The sequence below is a fragment of the Scyliorhinus torazame genome, chromosome 5 (assembly GCF_047496885.1).
Source record: "Scyliorhinus torazame isolate Kashiwa2021f chromosome 5, sScyTor2.1, whole genome shotgun sequence".
Taxonomy (NCBI): Eukaryota; Metazoa; Chordata; class Chondrichthyes; order Carcharhiniformes; family Scyliorhinidae; genus Scyliorhinus; species Scyliorhinus torazame.
In genome coordinates this window covers 151,987,394-152,014,769 of record NC_092711.1, presented here as the reverse complement: position 1 = coordinate 152,014,769, position 27,376 = coordinate 151,987,394, and the positions used below count along the sequence as shown (strand labels likewise).

Sequence of the window (27,376 nt, the reverse complement as noted above, 5' to 3'; positions counted from 1 at the left end):
TCCAACTTCTGACGCGAACTGCCGAGCGTTCAACGATGTTCCTGGTGTCTGAAGCGACTTGACTTTTTTTCAGTCCTTTCTTCACTGCATTCTCTCAACAGAATGTGTCAGTAATGGTCTCCGAATAGACTGCTCACTCTCAGTGTCACTCGGGAACTGCAAGAGTAAACGTCCGGTGAAATTGTAGGTCTCTGAGTCCAACAGCGATTCCAGGTCGATGTCATCCATTCCTCTCGCTGTGGTATTGTCCATTATGTCTCCCTCAATGTTGCTCAGCAGTGAGTCATTCTCACCGCTGCTCGGGAATTGCACGAATAAAAATCCGGAGGACCTGAAGCTCCTAGCGTCCGACGCGGATTCTAGATCGATACTGTCCATTTCTTCATCATCTATGAAGAAGATGGGGTATTGTCCACAGTGGCTCCCTCAGTGTTGCTGAGCAGTGAGGTTTGGTCCTCTGGATGATGATCGATGGCAACAGAGGAGACCTCACCGGCAGATCTGTCTTCCACATCACTACTGCCATTGACGCTATTTTCCTGCAGTTCAATTTGGCATTCAATGTCATCAAGATTAACAGCTGGAGTAAGAGATTCAACCATTGGTTCAGGTGCGCTGCTTGTCCACGTCGATCATTTTACAGTCTCTCACACCTTCGCTGATCTCCAGGGAAACTTCCAGATCCTGCTGGTCACTCTGGCCGCTCGGTACCAGGATCACCCTCCTCCACAACAGCTGACCTTTGATCTCTGACATGAGGGCCTGGAGGTTCAGCTCCTCTTCTGGCTGTTCGGTTCCAACTTCGATCTCCTGTCCAGACACAACAGCAGCTGAGGTATTTTGACTGTTGACACGTTGTGCCTGATCTCCACTGGGGATAATTTCTACAGTATTCACTTCATCAATCTTTGTGATAGAAACGGAACAAACTGCTCCGTGTATCTTACCATTTGCCCAACAATATATAATCCACGTAGTCACGATCATTGTTCTGAGTGCTTGGATAAAATGTTCACTCTTAGCAATCGTTTTCTGTGTGAGCAGTTGGCAGGTAGAACACCAAATCAATGGTAAAGATTCTGTCAACAGCGAGTTAAACTGGGTAACTATGGAAACAGGTGATGCGGGATGACGTAAACAAACATGGTGGGTACCGTGACATCACAGAACTCTGTCACAATAGCATCATACCCGACAGTGTGATGTCACAGGGACCACAATTCCCCAATTTAGAGAATCAAGTCAGGAAGCAAAGAACAAGGGGCAGAATTCTCTGTTTGAGAGGCTAAGTGTAGACACCAGGACTGAATGGGAGGGGTTCCCCGGTCCTGATGGGGGCGTGACTGCCGGAGCCATTTAGGACATGCTAATGCGGCAGCATTCACACCACGTGGCACTAATGCAATTCCAAAGCAGGCCCCGAGATTCACGGATACAGAGCTCGAGCTTTTACTGGATGCCATGGAGGAGACGTGGGGCACACTGTTCCCCGAGGTGGGAAGGAGGTTGTCACCCACAGATGTCAACCGGGCCTGGGCGGAGGTTGCAGAGGCCAGGATCGGATCATGGTCAGTAACTCGGGACCGAGTGGTTAGTGTCTACCTATATTTTCCAGTTATGGACACAGCGTACTCCCTATCGCCCCCCAAACTCCCCATCCCCCCCCCCCATACTCCCCATCTCCATACTCCCCATCCCCCATATTCTCCATCCCCCCATAGTCCCCAGTCCCCTCCGTACGCCCCCCCCCCCCCAAGCCCCGGCGATGAATGAACGAAGCACGCAGCTCACAATGCCTCCTCTGTATGAGGCAGGAGAAGTTGGCCCACAACAGATGGGAGAATTCCCAGACAGGCGGTGGGGTGCCGGATATCAGAGTCCTCACCCCCTACGAGGAACAGGCCCTGGAGGTTGCGGGGGATGACCTGTCACCCGTGAGTTGTTAATGCCATACAGCCTGACCCGTTTGGAACTACCTCTGGCAGCCCATTCCAGACACTCACTACCCTCTGAGTGAAGAAATTGCCCCTCTGGGTCCTTCTGAATCTCTCCCCTCTCACCTTAAACCTATGCCCTCTAGTTTTAGACTCCCCTACCTTTGGGAAAAGATGTTGAATATCTACCTTATCTATGCCCCTCATTATTTTATAGACCTCTATAAGATCACCCCTAAGCCTCCTACGCTCCAAGGAAAAAAGTCCCAGTCTATCCAGCCTCTCCTTATAACTCAAACCATCAAGTCCCGGCAACATCCTAGTAAATCTTTTCAGCACTCTTTCCAGTTTAATAATATCCTTCCTATAATAGGGTGACCAGAACTGCACACAGTATTCCAAGTGTGGCCGTACCAATGTCTTGTACAACTTCAACAAGACGTCCCAACTCCTGTATTCAATGTTCTGACCAATGAAACCAAGCATGCCGAATGCTTTCTTCACCACCCTGTCCACCTGCGACTCCACCTTCAAGGAGCTATGAACCTGTACTCCTAGATCTCTTTGTTCTATAACTCTCCCCAACGCCATGCCATTAACTGAGTAGGTCCTGGCCTGATTCGATCTGCCAAAATGCATCACCTCACATTTATCTAAATTAAACTCCATAATTCTTATAAACCTCTATCAAGTCGTCCCTCATCTTTCTCCGTTCTAATGAGAAAAGGCCTAACACCCTCAACCTTTCCTCGTAACACCTACTCTCCATTCCAGGCAACATCCTGGTAAATCTCCTTTGCACCTTTTCCAAAGCTTCCACATCCTTCCTAAAATGAGGTGACCAGAACTGCACACAGTACTCCAAATGTGGCCTTACCAACGTTTTGTACAGCTGCATCATCATCTCACGGCTTTTAAATTCAATCCCTCTGCTAATGAACACTAGCACATCATAGGCCTTCTTCACAGCTCTATCCACTTGAGTGGCAACTTTCAAAGATCTATGACCATAGACCCCAAGATCTCTCTGCTCCTCCGCATTGCCAAGAACCCTACCATTAACCCTGTATTCCGCATTCATATTTGTCCTTCCAAAATGGACAACCTCACACTTTTCAGGGTTAAACTCCATCTGCCACTTCTCAGCCCAGCTCTGCATCTTATCTATGTCTCTTTGCAGCCGACAACAGCCCTCCTCACTATCCACAACTCCACCAATCTTCGTATCGTCTGCAAATTTACTGACCCACCCTTCAACTCCCTCATCCAAGTCATTAATGAAAATCACAAACAGCAGAGGACCCAAAACTGATCCCTGCGGTACGCCACTGGTAACTGGGCTCCAGGCTGAATATTTGCCATCCACCACCACTCTCTGACTTCTATCAGTTAACCAGTTTGTTATCCAACTGGCCAAATTTCCCACTATCCCATGCCTCCTTACTTTCTGCATAAGCCTCCCATGGGAAACCTTATCAAATGCCTTATAAAATCCATGTACACTGCATCCACTGCTTTATCTTCATCCACGTTCTTGGTCACCTTCTCAAAGAATTCAATAAGACTTGTGAGGCAAGACCTACTCCTCACAAATCCGTGCTGACTATCCCTAATGAAGCAGTGTCCAGATGCTCAGAAATCCTATCCCTCCGTACCCTTTCCATTACTTTGCCTACCGCCAAAGTACGACTAACTGGCCTGTAATTCCCAGGGTTATCCCTATTCCCTTTTTTGAACAGGGGCACGACATTCGCCACTCTCCAATCCCCTGGTACCACCCCTGTTGACAGTGAGGACGAAAAGATCATTGCCAACGGCTCTGCAATTTCATCTCTTGCTTCCCATAGAATCCTTGGATATATCCCGTCAGGCCCAGGGGACTTGTCTATCCTCAAGTTTTTCAAAATGCCCAACACATCTTCCTTCCTAACAAGTATCTCCTCTCCAACAATATGGCCCCTCTCATTTGTAAATACTGAAGAAAAGTACTCGTTCAAGACCTCTCCTATCTCTTCAGACTCCATACACAATCTCCCGCTACTGTCCTTGATCGGACCTACCCTCGCTCTAGTCATTCTCATATTTCTCACATATGTGTAAAAGGCCTTGGGGTTTTCCTTGATCCTACCCGCCAAAGATTTTTCATGCCCTCTCTTAGCTCTCCTAATCCCTTTCTTCAGTTCTCTCCTGGCTATCTTGTATCCTTCCAGCGCCCTGTCTGAACCTTGTTTCCTCAGCCTTAAATAAGTATACTTCTTCCTCTTAACAAGACATTCAACCTCTCTTGTCAACCATGGTTCCCTCACACGACCATCTCTTCCCTGCCTGACAGGGACATACATATCAAGGACACGTAGTATCTGTTCCTTGAACAAGTTCCACATTTCAATTGTCTGCTTCCCTGACAGCCCATGTTCCCAACTTATGCACTTCAGTTCTTGTTTGACAGCATCGTATTTACCCTTCCCACAATTGTAAACCTTGCCCTGTTGCACACACCTATCCCTCTCCATTATTAAAGTGAAAGTCACAGAATTGTGGCCACTATCGCCAAAATGCTCCCCCACTAACAAATCTATCACTTGCCCTGGTTCATTACAAAGTACCAAATCCAATATGGCCTCTCCTCTGGTCGGACAATCTACATACTGTGTGAGAAAAGCTTCCTGGACACACTGCATAATCACCACCCCATCCAAACTATTTGATCTAAAGAATTTCCACTCAATTTTTTGGAAGTTGAAGTCACCCATGACTACTACCCTGTGACTTCTGCATCTTTCCAAAATCTGTTTCCCAATCTGTTCCTCCACATCTCTGCTGCTATTGGGGGGCCTATAGAAAACTCCCAACAAGGTGACTGCTCCTTTCCTATTTCTGACTTCAACCCATACTACCTCAGTAGGCAGATCCTCCTCCAACTGCCTTTCTGCAGCTGTTATATTATCTCTAATTAACAATGCCACCCCCCTAATCTTATTGAAACATCTATAACCAGGAACCTCCAACAACCATATCTGCCCCTCTTCTATCCAGGTTTCCGTGATGGCCACCACATCGTAGTCCCAAGTACCGATCCATGCCTTAAGTTCACCCACCTTATTCCTGATGCTCCTTGCATTGAAGTATACACACTTCAACCCATCTCCGTGCCTGCAAGTACTCTCCTTTGTCAGTGTTACCTTTCCCACTGCCTCACTACATGCTTTGGCGTCCTGAACATCGGCTACCTTAGTTGCTGGACTACAAATCCGGTTCCCATTCCCCAGCCAAATTAGTTTAAACCCTCCCGAAGAGTACTAGAAAACCTCCATCCCAGGATATTGGTGCCCCTCTGGTTCAGATGCAACCCGTCCTGCTTGTACAGGTCCCACCTTCCCCAGAATGTACTCCAATTATCCAAATACCTGAAGCCCTCCCTCTTACACCATTCCTGCAGCCACATGTTCAACTGCACTCTCTCCCTATTCCTAGCCTCGCTATCACGTGGCACCGGCAACAAACCAGAGATGACAACTCTGTCTGTCCTGGCTTTTAACTTCCAGCCTAACTCCCTAAACTCGTTTGTTACATCCACACCCCTTTTCCTACCTTCGTCGTTGGTACCAATGTGCACCACGACTTCTGGCTGCTCCCCCTCCCCCTTAAGGATCCTGAAGGCACGATCCGAGACGTCATGGACCCTGGCACCCGGGAGGCAACAAACCATCCGAGAGTCTCTCCCGTGCCCACAGAACCACCTGTCTGTACCTCTAACTATTGAGTCCCCTATAACTACTGCTCTCCTAATCTCTCCCCTTCCCTTCTGAGCCCCAGAACCGGACCTCGTGCCAGAGACCCGGTCACTGCAGCCTACCCCTGCTAGGTAATACCCCCCAACTGTATCCAAAGCGGTATACTTATTGTTGAGAGGAACGACCACAGGGGATCCCTGCACTGACTGCTTCCTCCTCTTCCCACCTCGAACTGTTACCCAGCTACCTTTGTTCTCAGGTGTAACTATGTCCCTGTTGCTTCTATCTATCATCCCCTCAGCTTCCCGAATGACCCTCAGTTCATCCAGCTCCAGTTCCCTAACACTGGTCTGTGAGGAGCTGGAGATGGCTGCACTTCCCGCAGGTGAAGTCAGCAAGGACACCGGTGGTCTCCCTTACCTCGGACATTCTGCAGGAGGAACATTCCACTGCCCTCGCTGCTATCAACTCTACTTAGTCTCCCAGTAAAAATGAAAGAAAAAATAGCTTACCTGCTCACAGCACTGAGTCTTTTTTTTTTAGGTTAGAGGAGGCGGGAGGGTGGGAGACACTACACATGTAATGTCTCTGGTTTCCTCACCTTTCAAATTTATTGGGTAATACAACCTTCCCAGGTCTCCCCACGGCCGACTTCCGGTTTCCTGCTCCGAAAAAGTAAGTTAAAAATCAAAAACTGAGCTTAGCTTCCAGCTCTCCCCTCCAAAAATCGCTCCCCTCTCTGCCCGCTCCGCTGGAAGAATGAGCTTCCAGCTCATTCAAGTCCATAATTCTCTGAAGGTGGCAAGGCAGGTTGAAACAGGTGTCAAGAAGGCTTATAGCTGGTGCGGCGCATGGGCTAGAGGCGGGCCCAAGAAAGGGGATGGCTGACCAGCCCCGTTGCCCCTTTTTGGGGGGGGGGCCCTTTGCCCCCCAACTAGGCTGGTCACCTGGAATGTCCGGGGGCTAAATGGGCCGGTAAAGAGGGCACGTGTGTTTGCGCACCTGAGGAGACTGAAGGTGGACGTGGTGATGCTGCAGGAGACACATCTTAAAGTAGTAGATCAGGTCAGGTTGAGGAAAGGTTGGGTTATCAGGTTTTCCACTCGGGGCTGGATTCAAAGACAAGAGGGGCTACGATTCTGATTAACAAGCGGGTGGTATTTGAGGTGGGGAGGATAGTCTCGGATGTGGGAGGCCGATATATCATGGTTAGTGGCAAGCTGCACGGGATGAAGGTAGTACTGGTCAACGTATACGCGCCACATTGGGATGATGGGGATTTTATAAAGAGGGTGCTGGGGAAGATTCCAGACCTGGAATCGCACAGGCTGATTATGGGTGGGGATTTCAACACGGTTATTGATCCAGGCCTGGATCGGTCATGCTCGAGAACGGGCAAGGTGCCAGCAATGGCAAAGGAGCTGAAAGGGTTCATGGAGCAGATGGCGGGGGGGGGGGGGGGGGGGGATCCATGGAGATTTAGGCAGCCGAGGGCCAAGGAATTTTCTTCTTTCTCCCACGTACACGGGGTGTATTCCCGAATAGATTTCTTTGTTGTGGGCAGGGCTCTGATGGAGGGGGTGGTGGACACAGGTTATTCGGCGATTACGATCTCAGACCATGCTCCGCACTGGATGGACAGGTCACTATGGATAGCAAGCAGCACGCGCAATGGAGGTTGGATGTGGGGCTGTTGGTGTGCGAGAGGTTGAGGAAGTGCATGCTGAACTACCTGCAGGTAAACGACACGGGGGAGGTCTCAGCAGCGGTGGTCTGGGAAGCGCTGAAGGCAGTGGTGAGCTGATCTCGATCCGGGCTCACAGGGACAGGACGGATAGGGCAGAAACGGACCGACTGGTAAAAGAGATTCTGCGAGTGGATAGGAGGCATGCGGAGGCTCCAGAGGTAGGGTTGTTAAGGGAACGCCGGAGGCTGCAGGCGGAATTTGGTTTGTTCACCACAGGAAGGGCAGTGGAGCAGCTCAGAAAGGTGAAGGGGGTGATTTACAAGCATAGGAAGGCCAGTAGGATGCTTGCACAGCAGCTCAGAAAGAGAGAGGCAGCTAGGGAAATAGGGAAAGTTGTTGACGGGGATGGGAACTCGGGGACTCGGCAGGAGTGAGCAAGACCTTTTGTGACTTTTATAGTAGGTTGTATAGGTCGGAACCCCCTGCGGGGCCGGATGGGATGAGGCACTTTTTGGATGGGTTGACTTCCCCGAAGGTGGATGGGGAGCTGGTAGAAGGGCTGGGGGCCCCGATCGGGCTGGAGGAGATAGTGCAGTGTTTGAAGGGCATGCAGTCGGGTAAGGCCCCGGGACCGGATGGGTACCCAATCGAGTTCTATAAAAAGTTCTCCAGAATATTGGGGTCTGTACTGTTGAAGGTCTTTAATGAGGCCAAGGAAAGAGGGGTTTTACCCCAGACAATGTCACAGGCCATGATCTCGCTCATTCTGAAAAGGGACAAAGACCGGAGCTGTGTGATTCTTATAGGCCAATCGCCTTGCTGAACGTGGATGCCAAACTTCTGGCCTCTAGGATTGAGGACTGTGTACCGGACGTTATAGGGGAGGACCAGACAGGGATCGTTAAGGGTAGGCAGCTGGGGGCCAAAGTAAGAAGGTTGCTAAACGTGATCATGATGCCCCTGGAAGGTAGGGAAGTTGAAGTGGTGGTTGCGATGGACGCGGAAAAAACCTTCGACCGGGTCGAGTGGGATTACTTATGGGAGGTGCTGGAGCGGTTCGGGTTTGGAAGGGGCTTTGTTGACTGGGTTAGATTGCTGTACCAGGCTCCGGTAGCTCGTGTATGGACAAACAGGACGACTTCAGAATATTTCAGGCTACACCGGGGGAAGAGACCGGGATGTCCCCTCTCCCCACTGCTGTTTGTGCTGCCGATAGAGCCGCTGGCAATTGCTCTGAGGGCCTCAAGGGGCTGGAAGGGGTTGGTCCGGGGTGGGTGGAGCACAGAGCCTCGCTGTATGCGGATGACCTACTGATGTATGTCTCAGACCCAATGGAGGGGATGGGGGAAATTATGGGAATCTTAGGGGAATTCGGCCGGTTTTCGGGGTACAAGCTAATATGGGAAAGAGCGAGTTGTTTGTGGTTCAGGCGAGAGGTCAGGAGAGGCGACTGGGGGAACTGCCGTTTAGAGTGGTAGGGGACAGTTTTAGGTACTTGGGTATTCAGGTGGCGAGGGATTGGGACAGGCTACATAAATTGAACCTGGCCCGGTGGGTGGACCAGATGAAGGAGGATTTCCGAAGATGGGACACGCTCCCGTTGTCTCTGGTGGTCGGTCAAAATGATGGTCCTCCCGAAGTTCCTTTTCGTTTTCCAGTGCCTCCCCATCTTCATCCCGCGGTCCTTTTTTAAGTGGATCAATATGCTTATGGTGGGCTTTGTGTGGGGGTGGCAAGCCGCCGCGGGTGAAGAGGGCAATGCTCGAGCGGAGTCGGGTGATGGTGGGCTGGCGCTGCCGAATTTCAGCAATTACTACTGGGTGGCTAACATAGCCATGGTTCGGAGGTGGTAGGTTGGGGGGGGGGGGGGGGTGAGCCGGCGTTGGTGCGCATGGAGGCGGCTTCATATAAGGGCACAAGTTTAGGGGCATTGGTGATGGCGCCGCTGCCGTTCCCGCCGGCGCGGTACTCCACCAGTCCAGCGGTGGTGGCAGCCCTGAGAGTCTGGGGGCAGTGGAGGAGACATGTGGGAGCAGAGGGGGCATTGGTGTGATCCCCAATCTGCAACAACCATCGGTTTGCCCCGGGGAGGATGGACACGGGGTTCTGAATTTGGCGGAGAGCGGGGATTGAGAGGATGGGTGACTGGTTCTTGGAAGGTAGCTTCCCAAGTATGAGGGCACTGGAGGAGAAGTTTGCAATGGCTGGGGGTAATGAATTCCGATTTTACAGATACGGGACATTTTGCGGAAGCAGGTACCAACCTTCCCACTCCTGCCGCTAAGGGGGATTCAGGATCGGGTGGTCTCTAGAGGATGGATAGGGGAGGGGAGCGTCTCGGACATATATAGAGAGCTTATGGGTTCGGAGGAGACGCAAACTGAGGAGCTGAAGCAAAAGTGGGAGGAGGAGCTAGGGGGAGAGATAGAGGAGGGCCTCTGGGTGGACGCGTTAGGAAGGGTCAATACTACCGCAACGTGTGCCAGGCTCAGCCTTATCCAATTTAAGGTTGTTCACCGGGCTCACATGACAGCAGCCCGGATGGGTTGGAGGACAGGTGTGCGAAATGCGCGGGGGGTGGGGGGGGGGGCAGCGAATTATGTCCATATGTTCTGGGCATGTCCAAAACTGAGGGGATTTTGGCTGGGGTTTGCCGATGCCATGTCCACAGTATTAAATACGAGGGTGGCAATGAGTACGGAGGTGGCGATTTTTGGGGTGTCGCTGGATCCGGGAATCCAGGGGGAGAGAGAGGCGGATGTTCTGTCCTTTGCTTCCCTGGTAGTCCGGAGGCGGATATTGTTGGCATGGAGGGACTCAAAGCCTCCGAAATCGGAGACCTGGCTTTCGGACATGGCTGGCTTCCTCTGACTGGAGAAAATTAAGTTTGCCATGAGAGGGTCTCTGCTGGGGTTCGCCCGGAGGTGGCAACCATTCATCGACTTCCTCGCAGAGAACTAATCGTCAGCAGAAAGGGGGGGAGGGGGAGGGAGGGGGTTAGGTTCGCGTAGGTTCGGGGGGTAGGTAATGGCAAGACCTGTGGGAGAGGAAGGTGGAATTTGCACCATGTTTATATTTTTCTTGTTATGTATATTGTTGATTTTGTTGTTGTTGAAATGCAAAAAAAAAACCTCAATTAAACGTTTGTAAAAAAAAAAGTTTTTTTTAAACTTTGTATTGGATGTGAGTTGTCAAGTCTTTGACATCTTCTGGATTATGCGCAAAAGCTTGTTGAAAGGGTTAATTTTCCTGCAGAAACAAAAATGGGCGTATAATGGGTGGATACCTTGGAATTATGCCATTTGCATCTCAACGTTTTTTAAAAATGTCACTCAAATGGACTGGGAGTAAAAGTTGGATTGCTGCCAAATTCCCTTATCAAGTGTCTTCGAACAATGTGTTCTCTCCATGGATTTGTTTTTAATCAGAGTTACTTTCCTTAAAAACACCTTCCACATTGTCTGAAGTTTTAATTTTCAAGCTAATTTTAAACATTTATTTTAAAATATCAAACACAATTTATTGAACATATGACTGAACCAATCTTGCGATGAATGAACTTGGTTTTCTGTATATCAATTCATCGATTCTGTTAAAGGGAGTACTGCTAACAAGATTTGTTAATTTCCTAAAATTAACAAAGCAACATTCAAAATAATGACAGTTTTCTCAAGTTAACAGTTCTTGGCAACTTTTACGATACGTGACTTGGGGCGTATCCCTGTAGCCAGGGGGCGGGCCTTCATCATAGGAGACCAGTTTGTAATCATGAAATCTGAAACTCGCAAAATGGCCGTCTTCAACACGAGAAAGGAATTTCATATCTCTTATGGACAGATTTGTCGGTAACGGAGGAGGAGAGGCGGTTTCTGACTGAGGTCTGGGTAGGATCAAGTTTAAAGCTGCAGACAGTTCTGGTTTTAAACCAGTGACAAAATGGGTTTTTGATAGATCTTTTAAATGGTTTACAACCTAGGTTGTTGTCTTTATCACTTCAACTCCAAGTTGTTTGGTGCTTAATGGGTTAAGTTGTATTACACTTTGTTTGCCATGAGGCTCGTTGCTTAACCGAATAGGCTTTTCTTGTTTAAAAATCTCACAGTCTATTAAAGCTGCCATGAGAAGCTTTTGGATTGGTGCCAGCAGCATTTTGTGGTCGGTCTCAAGAGTAAGAATTAGGTTTGTTCTGGGGTAAAAGTGTCCTTGACAGATAGTTCATTTTGCCAGACTCCCCCTGTGGAACTTCGATCAGTGTATTCATTGTTTTCATGTCAGTAGCAGCTTGCAATAATATAGGATTTGGTTTAGATATCACTGGTATATCTTGGACCTTAGTTAAAATCATTTCAACTCTTCCCGTTGGTGGCGCTGTTTGCTTTGGAGAGTTCAGCTGATTTATTAAAGACAGATTTGAAGGCTTTTGAGCTGTTAATTTGTCTGTCAGTAATTTGTTCTGACATTTCATGGTGTCCTTGTCATTTTCCAACATACATTTTTCCTCAAATAACTGGCAATTTTGACTTTTAAGACCATCATTTTCTGATATTAACTGTTGAAGTTTGGATTCTGATTCAGTATCTTTCTTTTGGAGTTCATCAATTTGAAATGATTGTTGTTGAACTTTAAAGGTTTCATTTTCCAATAATGTTTTAATCTGATCACATTGTTCAAGTTTAGATTTTGCATCGCGTAATTCTTCAACAACTGCTGCTAGTTGGTCTTTAGTGAACTTAAGGTCATGATCGAATTTAGCTTTTGCGATTGTCTCTTGATGTTTTTGGAGTTGTGCCATTACTGCAAAAGACCATTTCATACGTTTTCCTCCATTTAAACGTGTGGTTTTTCCCCATGCCTTCTTGATATTATCAAGGACCACTGTCCTATGGGGATATCATATTTTGATTCAATCTTTCTTGCAACTTCAGACAGTCCATATTATCGACAAATCAAAGATCTAAGATCACCCAATATATCGTCAATAGAGACATCCGGTACAGCGCGACCTCCCTTGGACATTGTGGGAACTTGTTCTCTACCATTTGAAGGTCCTGAATCTATTTTAGGAGTCATGTCTGCCATAAACTCAGCCTTACTTTTTGGTCGCCAACTATGTTTGTGTATCTGTGTACACTAGACCGACTATTCTTTCAGTCCTGTTTTATTTTAGTTTCAACGACCAGCACCCGATTGAATTAACACAGTCTATAAAACGGTCCTTTCTAGGGATCGAAGCACTGCTTGAGGCGGCTTTAAGACTTTTAATGGGTGAAAAAGATATTTCTTACCGCAGTCTAGACGTTTTTATTTGGGTCTTCCGTCCTTCTGGTCTTTCTTCAGTCTTCTGATTTCATCCTGGCTGGCTCCTCCCCTTTTTCCAAACGACGCCAGTTGTAGAGATTTAGTGGCACTTGCGACACTAAAACTCAGTAGAAATTTGAGTTAAAATTTATTGGGTGCAAACAAGAATCGTTTATTGCCTCTATTTGTTTACAATTGAGAACCACTTAAATCTTATTCTCTAATAAGTCCGGCTAGCAAAAAGGACTTAAAAAGAAGCAACTTGTACACAATTTAACTTTGAAATAATACAGAAATGGTTTCTTGCTTACGGCAAATCAGATTGCATTTACTTCAACAGTTAGAGTGGAAAAGTGAAAGTATAGAGACAGCGAATAATTTAGATCAAAGTATCGATGATTCATGAATAAAGATGGCCATACGGACCCGCACGGTTATACAAAATCATATCAGTCTTTAGCCATCTACACCCCTATGTAATCCCAATTGGTTTAGGTTAGAATCAAATGAGTTTGATTTGACGATTAGCTGTCAATCTTCAATGTGCAACATTAGCTTTAAATGTTTCATATCTGAATACTTGTGTATGTTATGGAATGCGATTCTGTGCGATTATCACAACCAGTTTAAACTAGACTTAGAATAATAGAATTTACAGTGCAGAAGGAGGCTATTCGGCCCATCGAGTCTGCACCGGCTCTTGGAAAGAGCACCCAACCCAAGGTCATCACCTCCACCCTATCCCCATAACCCAGAAACCCCACCCAACACTAAGGGCAATTTTGGACACTAAGGGCATTTTATCATGGCCAATCCACCTAACCTGCACATCTTTGGACTGTGGGAGGAAACCGGAGCACCCGGAGGAAACCCACGCACACCGGGGAGGATGTGCAGACTCCGCACAGACAGTGACCCAAGCCGGAATCGAACCTGGGACTCTGGAGCTCTGAAGTAATTGTGCTGTTCGCAATGCTACCGTGCTGCCCTCGCTATTTTGCACATTGTGGACACTAGTGTCAGACTTCTGCTGACTTTGCTATTTTGCACATTGTGGACACTAGTGTCCGACTTCTGCTGACTTTGCTATTTTGCACATTGTGGACACTAGTGTCCGACTTCTGCTGACTTCGCTATTTTGCACATTGTGGACACTAGTGCCTGTCCTGTCCTTGGAATGATATCTGGTACGGCTTGTGTTTTAATGTCACACTGTCTTACAAATGTATTTGTTAGAACAATGGAGCTCAGTAAAAGTGCTGTTTTGATCTATAATGGAATTATGCTGTGTCGTGCTGTTTTGTGTGTCTGTTCTGTTGAAGCTATATGTTTTGAGATGACCTGAGGTTATGAGTGTTGAAATCCTTAATTTAAAATGGGTATTTAAAACTGGGGCTTAATATTAACGTTAAATAGCCATCTTTTAACTATCAGGTGTATTAGAAAATAGTTGGTTTCTACAGAAGCCATGTTAAACTCTAACGTGTGACGAGATCTTTATTTCAGAAATTAATACTGTATAAACGTGAATGCTTCGACGCTGCTGAGTGAGCATTAATTGTTGAAATAAATAAATTCTTCAATAATTTTGACAAGAAAGAGAACATTAAATTGTGCCAATGTCTGGCTCAACCACAAGGCTATTTGTTGAATCCAATCAAGATGAGTAAGAAATAAAGCTATTGTCTTTCACAAACTGTCTTTTTGAATCAGTGTACCTTGGAGTGACCAAATATATTAATTAAAGATTACTGTTTTACTTCGCCACCAATCAGTAACAGATGATTGATCCTTAATTCAGTTACAATGAATGAATCAATAATGAATCAGCAGTTCTCGTAAAAGACTGATTTTTATTTGCTGTAAAAATGCAAAAGCAGGGCAGCAGAGTAGCACAGCGGTTAGCACTGCTGCCTCACAATGCCAAGGTCCCAGGTTCGATCCAAGCTCTGGATCACTGTCCATGTGGAGTTTGCACATTCTCCCCGTGTTCGCATGGGTTTCACCCCCACAACTCAAAGATGTGCAGGGTAGGTGGATTGGCCACGCTAAATTGCCCCTTTGTTGGAAAAAAATGAATTGGGTACTCTAAATTTCTTAAAAAGCTTAATTGCTGTATATGTAAAGAATGTTTTGGGCTGCATGGTGGTGCAGTGGTTAGCACTGCTGCCTCACGGTGCCGAGAACGGGTTAGATCCCGGCCCAGGATCACTGTCCATGTGGAGTTTACACATTCTCCCCGCGTCTGCGTGGGTCACACCCCCACAGTCCAAAACGATTGTGCAGGATAGGTGGATTGGCCACGCAAAATTGCCCTTAATTGGAGAAAAATAGTTGGGTAGTTTAAATTTATAAATTTTTTAAAAAGGAATGTGTAATGAAGGTAAAAGTACTGGCAAGAGATAGCTTCAAGGTCAGATTAACCTCATCATATGATATTGTAAAATAAGGGATTCTATAGAAGCAGATAAAAGGACAGTATGAAACAGTTCTATTGTATTTCTGCCTAAGTTAATGAGAGAAGGAGGTGTCAGTAATTGGGGATCCAATTCAATTAATCTAGTGACCAAATTGACCAATTGTCATGTTATGAGGTAATGGTCACTTTGGTGATAAAAGTAGAGGTTCTGAACGCCTTCCTTGCTGGCCAAGTACTGAAGACTCCTGAGGCCGAGTTCCAAGGAAATTACTGTCAAAGAAGGAGCCAGACTTCCGAGGTTGAATTCCACAAGAATTACTGTCAAAGGAGTCAGAGAGGGTTACGCTTCCACAGACTGATCCCCCACATGAAGTTGGAAAAGTCAATGCCTTAAAGTTCAGTAAACCTTTTTCTTTTCATAAACTTATTTTTGTATTTACTATCCAGAAAATTCTGCCTTTGTCTTAATTGATTTAAATGCTGTCCAAACTAAAGTGAATTTATTCAATGGTAAGTTGGGGGTGGCTGAAATTAATTATGTTCTCGATAACAAGATCAGTATCTTCAATTAAAAACCTTGCATTTCTATAGCACCTTTCACAACCATAGGGCGCCCCAAAGTGCTTCACAGCCAATTAAGTACTTTGAAGTGTCATCACTTTTTGTAATGTAGGAATCGTGGCAATCAATTTACACACAGCAAGATCCCACACACAGCAATGTGATAATGAGCAGGTGATCTGTTTTTAGTGATGTTGATTGAGGGATAAATATTGACCAGGACACTGGGATAACTCCCCTGCTCTTCTTCAAAATAGTGGCCGTGGGATCTCTAACATCCATCTGATAGGGATAGACAGGGCCTCAGTTGAACATCTTATTTGAAAGAAGGCTGTTCTGACAGTGCAGCACTCCCTCAGTGCTGCGAGGAGGAATGTTGGATGTAATTTTTGTCCTCCAGTCCCTGGACTGGGACTTGAATCTACAGCCTTCTGACTCAGAGGTGAGAAAACTGCCCACTTAGCCACGGCTGATACTATAGACAATACAAAGTTAGAAAGTTAAAGCTACCCTTTAAAGCCCCCATCCTTTGCCTCCAGTGCCTAAATGTAATAATAAAAACCCCAGTATAAATAACATGGATTTGACTGACAAATGTTGAGGTGTTGGTTTCGAGTCACAAGGTTTGACTTCCCATTTGAGCCTCGGGCACCTTTCTGTCTCCCTATTGCTCATGTCAATGACAGACAGCGATAGAGCTGAGGGCTGAATTTAACTGAGAATAACGCTCCAGTTGGCAAACTTCCATGAATGTCACACAATTTATGTAAAGGGCTAAATCCAGATTTAGAGAAGACAGATTTTTAATGGGTTGAAGGGTAATGGAGAACTGGCAGTACGGTGGAATTAAAGCCAGGATGAGCACAGCCATGATAGAATGGCAGAGCAAACTGGTTGGGCCAAATGGCCTAATTCTGCTCCTATATCTTATAACTTATGAAAGGGGGAGACATTGATTTGCTCCCAGATGTTGCCCAGAGGAGGAAGTTTTCGTCTGACACTCATTGTCGAACCTCCACATTATGACATCACAAAGGAGCTCGTCCTCTAAACCAGCCAATAGGAATAAATCCGTTCCGCAGTGGCGTCACTGCATTTGAGCGCACAAGCCCGGCGCGCGGCCACCACCCGGGGTGCCGATTCCCCCACCGTCTGTTCCCTCTTCCCCCAGCGCATCGTCGAGACGGTTTCCAGGCAACCAGCTGACAGCTCCGGCCAGAGCGAGAAGCCCCTCCCCCAACCCAGGACTGCGCATGTCTCGGGGAGAGGGAAATCTGCGCATGTGCAGGGTGAGCTCAATCCCGCTGACTTTACCGCTGACTTGTGCCCAATGGGAAGATAGGAGGACCGGAAGGACTCTGTTTCTCCGCCAATCAGAGCTCCCCCATTGTCTCAATGCGGAAGCTGGACATGGAGGTTTCTGCCGAGCAAAGCCGTTGTTCCTCCAACCCTGAATGAGCTGGAGCTGCACAGACTCCTGTCCAACATCTGTGAGTAAAACACTTTCTTTTCTACCCCTTTCCATTTCTTTTCTCATTCTCACCTTCAGTTGGTCACTTGCAGCAACTGAAGAAAAAAAAGTGAATCCAGGGAGGGTGCAGACTCTGCAAAGCTTGGCCCAGGTCTCTCTCTCTCTCTTAAAGACATTCACATCCTTTGCTCCCTCAGCTTGACACATTTATTTGTCTGGCTAAAAGGATGGTCTCTTTCCTAATGTTCACAATTAAAGGGCTGGTTTCCCCAGGAGATGGCTGACATTTAAGGGGACAGTAAGCAGGGCAAATCCAACTCAGCCAATTACTTGTCTGTGGGTCTACTGTCTATCATCAGCAAAGTGATGGAAGGAGTAATCAAAGGCCCTATTAAGTGGCACTTGTTCTGCAATAACCTGCTCCTGGACGCTCAGTTTGGGTTCCGCCAGGGTCACTCAGCTCCTGACCTCATTACAGCCTTGGTTCAAACTTGGACGAAAGAGCTGAATGCTGGAAGTGAGGCGAGAGTGACTCCCCTTGACATCAAGGCAGCATTTGACTGAGTATGGCATCAAGGAGCCCCAGCTAAACTGGAGTCAATGGGAATCAGGGGATAACTCTCCACTGGTTGGAGTCATACCTGGCACAAAGGAAGATGGTTGTGGTGATTGGAGGTCAATCATCTCAGCCCCAGGACTTCACTGTAGGAGTTGCTCAGGACAGTTTTCACGGCCCAACCATCTTCAGCTGCTTCATCAATGACCTCCCTTCCATCATAAGGTGAGAAGTGATGATGTTTGTCGATGACTGCACAGTGATGTTTGTCGATGACTGCACAATGGTCAGCACCATTCTCAACTCCTCAGATAATGAAGCATTCCATGTCCAAATTCAGTAAGACCTGGACAATATCCAAGCTTGGCCTAATAAGTGGCAAGGTACATTCGTGCTACACAAGTGCCAGGCAATGACCATCTCCTACAAGAGAGGATCTAACCACCACCCCTTGGCATTGAGTGGCATTTTCATTGCTGAATCCCCCACAACCAACATCCTGGGGGTTACCATTGATCAAAAACTGAACTGGACTAGTCGTATTAATACTGTAGCTCCCAGGGCAGGTCAAAGGCTGGGAATCCTACGGCGAGTAACACCACCTGATGCCCAAAGCTTGTCTACCAGACATCTACAAGCACAAGTCAGGAGTGTAATGGAATACGCTCCACTTTGCTGGATGAGTGCAGCTCCAACAACACTCCAGAAGCTGGACACTATCCAGGACAAAGCCGCCTGATTGATTGCGTCGCCTTCCACAAACATTCAAACCGTCCACCACCGACAAACAGTAGCAGCTGTGTATACCATCTACAAGATATACTGCAGTAACTCATAAAGGTTCCTCAGACAGCACCTTCCAAACCCACAACCACTCCCATCTAGAAGGACAAGAGCAGCAGATTCCTGGGAACCTCACCACCTGGAGGTTCGTTTCCAAGTTAGACACCACCCTGACTTGGAAATATATTGCCGTTCCTTCACTGTCCCTGGGGCAACATCCTGGAATTCCCTCCCTAACAGCACAGGGATGTAGGGCAGCATGGTGGAGCAGTGGTTAGCGCTGCTGCCTCACGGCGCCGAGGTCCCAGGTTCGATCCCGACTCTGGGTCACTGTCCGTGTGTAGTTTGCACACTCTCAAAGAACAAGAACAAAGAAAAGTACAGCACAGGAACAGGCCCTTCGGCCCTCCAAGCCTGTGCCGACCATGCTGCCCGACTAAACTAGAATCTTCTACTTCCTTGGTCCGTATCCCTCTATTCCCATCCTATTCATATATTTGTCAAGATGCCCCTTAAATGTCACTATCGTCCCTGCTTCCACCACCTCCTCCGGCAGCGAGTCCCAGGCACCCACTACCCTCTGTGTAAAAAAGCTTGCCTAGTACATCTACTCTAAACCTTGCCCCTCACACCTTAAACCTATGCCCCCTAGTAATTGACCCTCTACCCTGGGGAAAAGCCTCTGACTATCCACTCTGTCTATGCCCCTCACAATTTTGTAGATCTCTATCAGGTCGCCCCGCAACCTCCTTTGTTCCAGTGAGAACAAACCGAGTTTATTCAACCGCTCCTCATAGCTAATGCCCTCCAGACCAGTCAACATTCTGGTAAATCTCTTCTGCACCCTCTCTAAAGCCTCCACGTCCTTCTGGTAGTGTGGCGACCAGAATTGAACACTATACTCCAAGTGTGGCCTAACTAAGGTTCTATACAGCTGCAACATGACTTGCCAATCCTTATACTCAATGCCCCGGCCAATGAAGGCAAGTATGCCGTATGCCTTCTTGACTAACTTCTCCACCTGTGTTACCCCTTTCAGTGACCTGTGGACCTGTACACCTAGATCTCTCTGACTTTCAATACTCTTGAGGGTTCTACCATTCACTGTATATTCCCTACCTGCATTAGATCTTCCAAAATGCATTACCTCACATTTGTCCGGATTAAACTCCATCTGCCATCTCTCCGCCCAAGTCTCCAAACAATCTAAATCCTACTGTATCCTCTGACAGTCCTCATCGCTATCCGCAATTTCACCAACCTTTGTGTCGTCTGCAAACGTACTAATCAGACCAGTTACATTTTCCTCAAAATCATTTACATATACTACAAACAGCAAAGGTCCCAGCACTGATCCCTGATGAACACCACTAGTCACAGCCCTCCAATTAGAAAAGCATCCTTCCATTGTTACTCTCTGCCTTCTATGACCTAGCCAGTTCTGTATCGACCTTGCCAGCTCACCCCTGATCCCGTGTGACTTCACCTTTTGTACTAGTCTACCATGAGGGACCTTGTCAAAGGCCTTACTGAAGTCCATATAGACAACATCCACTGCCCTACCTGCATCAATCATCTTTGTGACCTCTTCGAAAAACTCTATCAAGTTAGTGAGACACGACCTCCCTTTCACAAAACCATGCTGCCTCTCACTAATACGTCCATTTGCTTCCAAACGGGAGTAGATCCTGTCTCGAAGAATTCTCTCCAGTAATTTCCCTACCACTGACATGAGGCTCACTGGCCTGTAGTTCCCTGGATTATCCTTGCTACCCTTCTTAAACAAAGGAACAACATTGGCTATTCTCCAGTCCTCCGGGACATCACCTGAAGACAGTGAGGATCCAAAGATTTCTGTCAAGGCCTCAGCAATTTCCTCTCTAACCTCCTTCAGTATTCTGCGGTTGATCCCATCAGGCCCTGGGGACTTATCTACCTTAATATTTCTCAAGATGCCCAACACCTCGTCTTTTTGGATCTCAATGTGACCCAGGCTATCTGCACACCCTTCTCCAGACTCAACATCCACCAATTCCTTCTCTTTGGTGAATACTGATGCAAAGTATTCATTTAGTACCTCGCCCATTTCCTCTGGCTCCACACATAGATTCCCTTGCCTATCCTTCAGTGGGCCAACCCTTTCCATGGCTACCCTCTTGCTTTTTATGTACGTGTATAAAGCCTTGGGATTTTCCTTAACCCTATTTGCCAATGACTTTCCGTGACCCCTTCTAGCCCACCTGACTCCTTGCTTAAGTTCCATCCTACTTTCCTTATATTCCACACAGGCTTTGTCTGTTCCCAGCCTTTTAGCCCTGACAAATGCCTCCTTTTTCTTTTTGCCGAGGCCTACAATATCTCTCGTCAACCAAGGTTCCCGAAAATTGCTGTATTTATCCTTCTTCCTCACAGGAACATGCCGGTCCTGAATTCCTTTCAACTGACACTTGAAAGCCTCCCACATGTCAGATGTTGATTTACCCTCAAACATCCGCCCCCAATCTAGGTTCTTCAGTTCCCGCTTAATATTGTTATAATTAGTCTTCCCCCAATTTAGCACATTCACCCTAGGACCACTCTTATCCTTGTCCACCAGCACTTTAAAACTTACTGAATTGTGGTCACTGTTCCCAAAATGCTCCGCTACTGAAATGTCTACCACCTGGCCGGGCTCATTCCCCAATACCAGGTCCAGTACAGCCCCTTCCCTAGTTGGACTGTCTACATATTCTTTTAAGAAGCCCTCCTGGATGCTCCTTACAAACTCTGCCCCGTCTAAGCCCCTGGAACTAAGTGAGTCCCAGTCAATTTTGGGGAAGTTGAAGTCTCCCATCACAACAACCCTGTTGTTTTTACTCTTTTCCAAAATCTGTCTACCTCTCTGCTCCTCTATCTCCCACTGGCTGTTGGGAGGCCTGTAGTAAACCCCCAACATTGTGACTGTACCCTTCTTATTCCTGATCTCTACCCATATAGCCTCACTGCCCTCTGAGATGTCCTCCCGTAATACAGCTGTGATATTCTCCCTCACCAGCAGCGCAACTCCGCCACCCCTTTTACATCCCCCCTATCCCGCCTGAAACATCTAAATCTATTAAGCACCGGGGATGTACCTACACCTCAAGGACTGCAGCAGTTCAAGAAGGCAGCTCACCGCTACTTCGGAAGGGCAACTGCGGATGGGCAATAAATGCCGGCCTGACCAGCATTGTCCACATCCCGTAAATTAATTTTTTAAAATTTAATATCGGACAGAGATATGTCTAGTGTTGTTATGTGGTATGTATTATATATATTATTGGTTCTGTAATAAAATACATGTATTATTATTTCTATTTTTGTAATATAGTACTGTACCTACATTATATATTTCCAGTCATACAGTCATTGCAGCACTGACAGAATCCATTTGGGAACTCAAGTCAATGCTGACTCTCTGTACAGCAATCCAGTCAGTCCCATTCCCCCTCGATATCCCTGTTCCCCTGCAAGTTTATTTTCTTCAAGTGACCATCCTATTTTATTTTTAAATTATGAATCATCTCAATAACTTCCACAACCCCTGTGGGCAGTGAGTTCCCTGTCATGACCACTCCATGACTAAATAAAATTCTTCCTCAGAATTTCCCCATCTCTAATCAGTAAATGTACTTATATGGAGATTCTCTACTCTTATATAAATCAAAAGAGTGGCTAAGGTAAATATTGGTCCTTTCGATGATGAGAAGCGAGATTTAATAATGGGAGATGAGGAAATGGCTGAGGAACTGAACAGGTTTTTTGGGTCGGCCTTCACAGTGGAAGACACAAATAACATGCCAGTGACTGATGGAAATGAGGCTATGACAGGTGAGGACCTTGAGAGGATTGTTATCACCAAGGAGGTAGCGATGGGCAAGCTAATGGGGCTAAAGGTAGACCAGTCTCCTGGCCCTGATGGAATGCATCCCAGAGTGCTAAAAGAGATGGCTAGGGAAATTGCAAATGCACTAGTGATAATTTACCAAAATTCACCAGACTCTGGGGTGGTCCTGGCAGATTGGAAATTCGCAAACGTGACACCACTGTTTAAAAAAGGACGTAGGCAGAAAGCGGGTAATTATAGGCCAGTGAGCTTAACTTCGGTAGTAGGGAAGATGCTGGAATCTATCATCAAGGAAGAAATAGCGAGACATCTGGATGGAAATTGTCCCATTGGGCAGACGCAGCATGGGTTCATAAAGGGCAGGTCGTGCCTAACTAATTTCGTGGAATTTTTTGAGGACTTTACCAGTGCGGTAGATAACGGGGAGCCAATGGATGTGGTATATCTGGATTTCCAGAAAGCCTTTGACAAGGTGCCACACAAAAGGTTGCTGCATAAGATAAAGATGCATGGCATTAAGCATGGATAGAGGATTGGTTAATTAATAGAAAGCAAAGAGTGGGGATTAATGGGTGGTTCTCTGGTTGGAAATCAGTAACTAGTGGTGTCCCTCAGGGATCAGTGTTGGGCCCACAACTGTTCACAATTTACATAGATAATTTGGAGTTGGGGACCAAGGGCAATGTGTCCAAGTTTGCAGACGACACTAAGATAAGTGGTAAAGCAAAAAGTGCAGAGGATACTGGAAGTCTGCAGAGTGATTTGGATAGGCTAAATTAATGGGCTAGGGTCTGGCAGATGGAATACAATGTTGACAAATGTGAGGTTATCCATTTTGGTAGGAATAAAAGCAAAAGGGATTATTATTTAAATGATAAAATATTAAAACATGCTGCTATGCAGAGAGACCTGGGTGTGCTAGTGCATGAGTCGCAAAAAGTTGGTTTACAGGTGCAACAGGTGATTAAGAAGGCAAATGGAATTTTGTCCTTCATTGCTAGAGGGATGGAGTTTAAGACTAGGGAGGTTCTGCTGCAATTGTATAAGGTGTTAGTGAGACCACACCTGGAGTATTGTGTTGAGTTTTGGTCTCCTTACTTGAGAAAGAACGTACTGGCACTGGAGGGCGTGCAGAGGAGATTCACTAGGTTAATCCCAAAGCTGAAGGGGTTGGATTACGAGGAGAGGTTGAGTAGACTGGGACTGTACTTGTTGGAATTTAGAAGGATGAGGGGGGAATCTTATAGAAACATATAAAATTATGAAGGGAATAGATAGGATAGATGCGGGCAGGTTGTTTCCACTGGCGGGTGAAAGCAGAACTAGGGGGCATACCCTCAAAATAAGGGGAAGTAGATTTAGGACTGAGTTTAGGAGGAACTTCTTCACCCAAAGGGTTGTTAATCTATGGAATTCCTTGCCCAGTGAAGCAGTAGAGGCTCCTTCATTAAATGTTTTTAAGATAAAGATAGATAGTTTTTTGAAGAATAAAGGGATTAAGGGTTATGGTGTTCGGGCTGGAAAGTGGAGCTGAATCCACAAAAGATCAGCCATGATCTCATTGAATGGTGGAGCAGGCTCGAGGGGCCAGATGGCCTACTCCTGCTCCTAGTTCTTATGTTCTTATGTTCTTGTACAGATTTTAGTGAGTTTAGATTTGTTGATCAGCACCTTCAGCAAAATTGGGAGAGAAAGTAAGTGTCTGTATATTACACACGTTTTCCATCCAGTAATATCGACATATATCTATGTGGCAGCCTGCATGAATATTTTCAGGTCTCTGTGTCCAGGACAGGAAGCAGTGAGCGTGAATCTGTCAATCAGCCTGAATCAGCACCTTCAGGAGAATTGGGAGGGTGAATATTAGATACAGCAGAGTGAGAATGGAGGGAGAGTGTGTGGGATTGAAATTTGGAGCATTTCATTGAAAGAGAGAGGAAAGAATGTTCGATAGAAACTAGAATTGTCTGTTCTGAGTTTCTATCCTGTACTGACAATGATTACTATTGTCAAATTTGTTTGCAGGCAGTTCGAACGAGAGGAGTTTGGGCCGATATCTCAAACTAAATATCACGTCAAGAACTGACTGAGTCACTCAATTCTTGGGATCATCGGCCTTTGAATCAAGAAGGAGATATGTTTGTCTATTCTGTCTGCTTCAAGAGATTTTAAACAACAGTGTGTCTGGAAAAGCACTGAGACACACATACACACCCATGTGAGACTGTTACAGAGCACTGACTGTGCAAAGAGCTTTAACCAGTGACACAGCCTGAAAAAATACTTCACCATTCACAGCAGGGAGAGACTGTACAGGTGTTCTGTGTGTGGACGAGGCTTCAACTGATCGTCCAACGTGGTGAGACGCAAGATCACCCGGACCATGGAGAAACCATGGAAATGTGAGGATTGTGGGAAGGGATTCACAGCCCCACACGAGCTGGCAAGGCATCAACACAGTCACACTGGAGAGAGGCCGTTCACCTGCTCTCAGTGTGAAAAGGGATTCACTGACTTTTACAGCCTACGGAGACACGAACGAGTTCACACTGGGGAGAGACCGTTCACCTGCTCTGACTGTGGGAAGGGATTCACTCAGTTATCCAACCTGCAGACACACCAGCGAGTTCACACTGGAGAGAGGCCTTTCACCTGCTCCCAGTGTGAAAAGGGATTCATTGACATTGGCAGACTGCGGAGACACGAACGAGTTCACACTGGAGAGAGACCTTTCACCTGCTCTCAGTGTGAAAAGGGATTCACTAACATTGGCAGACTGCGGAGACACGAAAGAGTTCATACCGGGGAGAGGCCATTCATCTGCACTGTGTGTGATATGGGATTCACTCGGTTACACCACCTGCAGACACACCAGCGAGTTCACACCGGGGAGAGGCCGTACATCTGCACTGTGTGTGATAAGGGATTCACTCAATTATCCAGCCTGCAGAGACACCAGCGAGTTCACACGGGGGAGAGGCCGTACATCTGCTCTGTGTGTGATAAGGGATTCACTCAATTATCCGGCCTGCGTAGCCACAATGTCACTCACACCAAGAGCAGGCCCTTTAAATGCTCTGACTGCAGGAGGGGTTTCAAAAGCTCTTGGCTACTGATGTCCCACCAGCGCATTCACACTGAGGAGAGACCGTTCAGCTGCTCTCTCTGCACAAAGAGGTTTCAAACATCATCCACATTGCGGAGACACCAGCGAGTTCACACTGGAAAGAAGCCATTCACCTGCTCTCACTGTGGGGAGGGATTCACTCTGTCGTCCAACATGCTGAGACACCAAAGGGTTCACAAGTGATGTCGGGTTAGATTCTGCTGTTATTCCTGCTGTTAATCACATCCAGGACTGAACCTGGAGTGGGTGAAAGTGTTTGTCTCCTCACCAACTCCTGGTGCTCGGACGTGGTGACCCTGGCGAACTACTGCTCCCCGGACCTGGAATACCCGACTGTGAAGTGCCGTCCATACTACCTTCCACGGAGTTCACTTCTGCCATCATCACAGTGGTCTACGCCCCACCCCAGGCGGAAGTGAAGACGCCGCTTGATGAATTGTAACCGCTATAAATAACAATGAAGCAGAATACCCGGAGGCCTTGTTCATCGTGGCCGGGGACTTTAACCAGGCCAACCTCGAGTGTACTGCCAAAATTCCACCAACATATCTCCTGTCCCAACAGGGGCCCCAACATCCTTGACCACTACTACACAAACATCAAGGGCGCCTGATGATCCATCCCCTGACTGCAATCGGACCACAAGACGGTGCTCCTTCTCCCGGCATACAAGTAGAAACTTTTTAAAAAAAATGTTATTAAGAATTTATAAACAAAATTTTCAACCATACAAACAAACCCCCCCCCCCCCCCTGTAACAAAAAGAAAAGAAAGCTCGCATAGCAAGACATAAACATGGCAAGTCAATATGATACAGAACCTTGTACATTGGATTCCTTCCGTACATATCAGTTTTCCGGATCCTTTATGTATTTTCTTGCTCAGATACCCCCCAGAAACCCCCCCCCCCCCCCCCCCGGGTTGCTGCTGCTGACCGAACTCCATCTAATGCTCCGCGAGATAGTCTAGGAACGGTTGCCACCGCCTGTAGAACCCCTGCGCAGACCCTCTCAAGGCAAACTTTATCCTCTCCAACTTGATAAACCCTGCCTTGTAATTTATCCAGGCTTCCACACTGGGGGCTTCGCATCTTTCCACACTAACAAGATCCTCCGCCGGGCTACCAGGGACGCAAAGGCCAGAATGCCGGCCTCTTTCGCCTCCTGCACTCCCGGCTCATCCGCTGCTCCAAATAATGCTAGCCCCCAAATTGGCTTGACCTGGACTTTCACCACCTTGGATATAGTTCTCGCAACTCCCCTCCAGAACCCATCCAGTGCCGGGCACGACCAAAACATATGGACATGATTCGTCGGGCTTCCTGAGCACCCCCCACAACTGTCCTCCATCCCAAAGAACCTACTCAGCCTCGCCCCCATCATGTGCGCTCTGTGAACAACCTTAAATTGTATTAGGCTAAGCCTGGCACACGAGGAAGAGGAATTAACCCTACTTAGGGCTTCAGCCCACAGACCCTCCTCAATCTCCTCCCCCAGCTCCTCTTCCCATTTACCCTTCAGCTCCTCTACCAAAGCCTCCCCCTCTTCTTTCATCTCCTGGTATATCGCCGACACCTTGCCTTCTCTGACCCATACGCCCGAAATCACCCTGTCTTGAATCCCCTGTGCCGGGAGCAGCGGGAATTCCCTCACCTGCCGCCTCACAAACGCCCTCACTTGCATGCACCTGAAAGCATTTCCCAGGGGTAGTCCAAACTTCTCCTCCGGTGCCCATAAGCTCGCAAACGTCCCATCGATGAACAGGTCCCCCATTCTTCTAATCTCTGCCCGATGCCAGCTCTGAAACCCCCCGTCCATCCTTCTTGGGACAAACCGATGGTTATCTCTGATCGGGGACCACACCGAGGCTCCCATTGCACCCCTGTACCATCTCCACTGCCCCCTGATCTTTAGCGTTGCCGCCACCACCGGACTCGTGGTG

At 47.2% G+C, this 27,376-nt stretch overlaps 2 protein-coding genes across 2 annotated transcripts in view; both read left to right on the top strand.

Annotated features, from left to right (window-relative positions):
- The window catches only part of LOC140417977 (uncharacterized), a 154,973-nt gene that overhangs the window by 108,928 nt on the left and 18,669 nt on the right, over positions 1 to 27,376 (top strand). Inside the window, exon 4 of the mRNA XM_072501408.1 lies at positions 1,045 to 1,102. Within this exon, the coding sequence (XP_072357509.1) occupies positions 1,045 to 1,102 (58 nt within the window). The remainder of the gene's footprint in view (positions 1 to 1,044; positions 1,103 to 27,376) is intronic.
- LOC140422079 (uncharacterized) lies at positions 17,050 to 25,808 on the top strand. The gene is made up of 2 exons (XM_072507081.1): positions 17,050 to 17,123; positions 24,334 to 25,808. Exon 2 carries the CDS (start codon positions 24,692 to 24,694, stop codon positions 25,616 to 25,618), a length of 927 nt encoding a protein of 308 aa, XP_072363182.1. The 5' UTR covers positions 17,050 to 17,123; positions 24,334 to 24,691; the 3' UTR covers positions 25,619 to 25,808.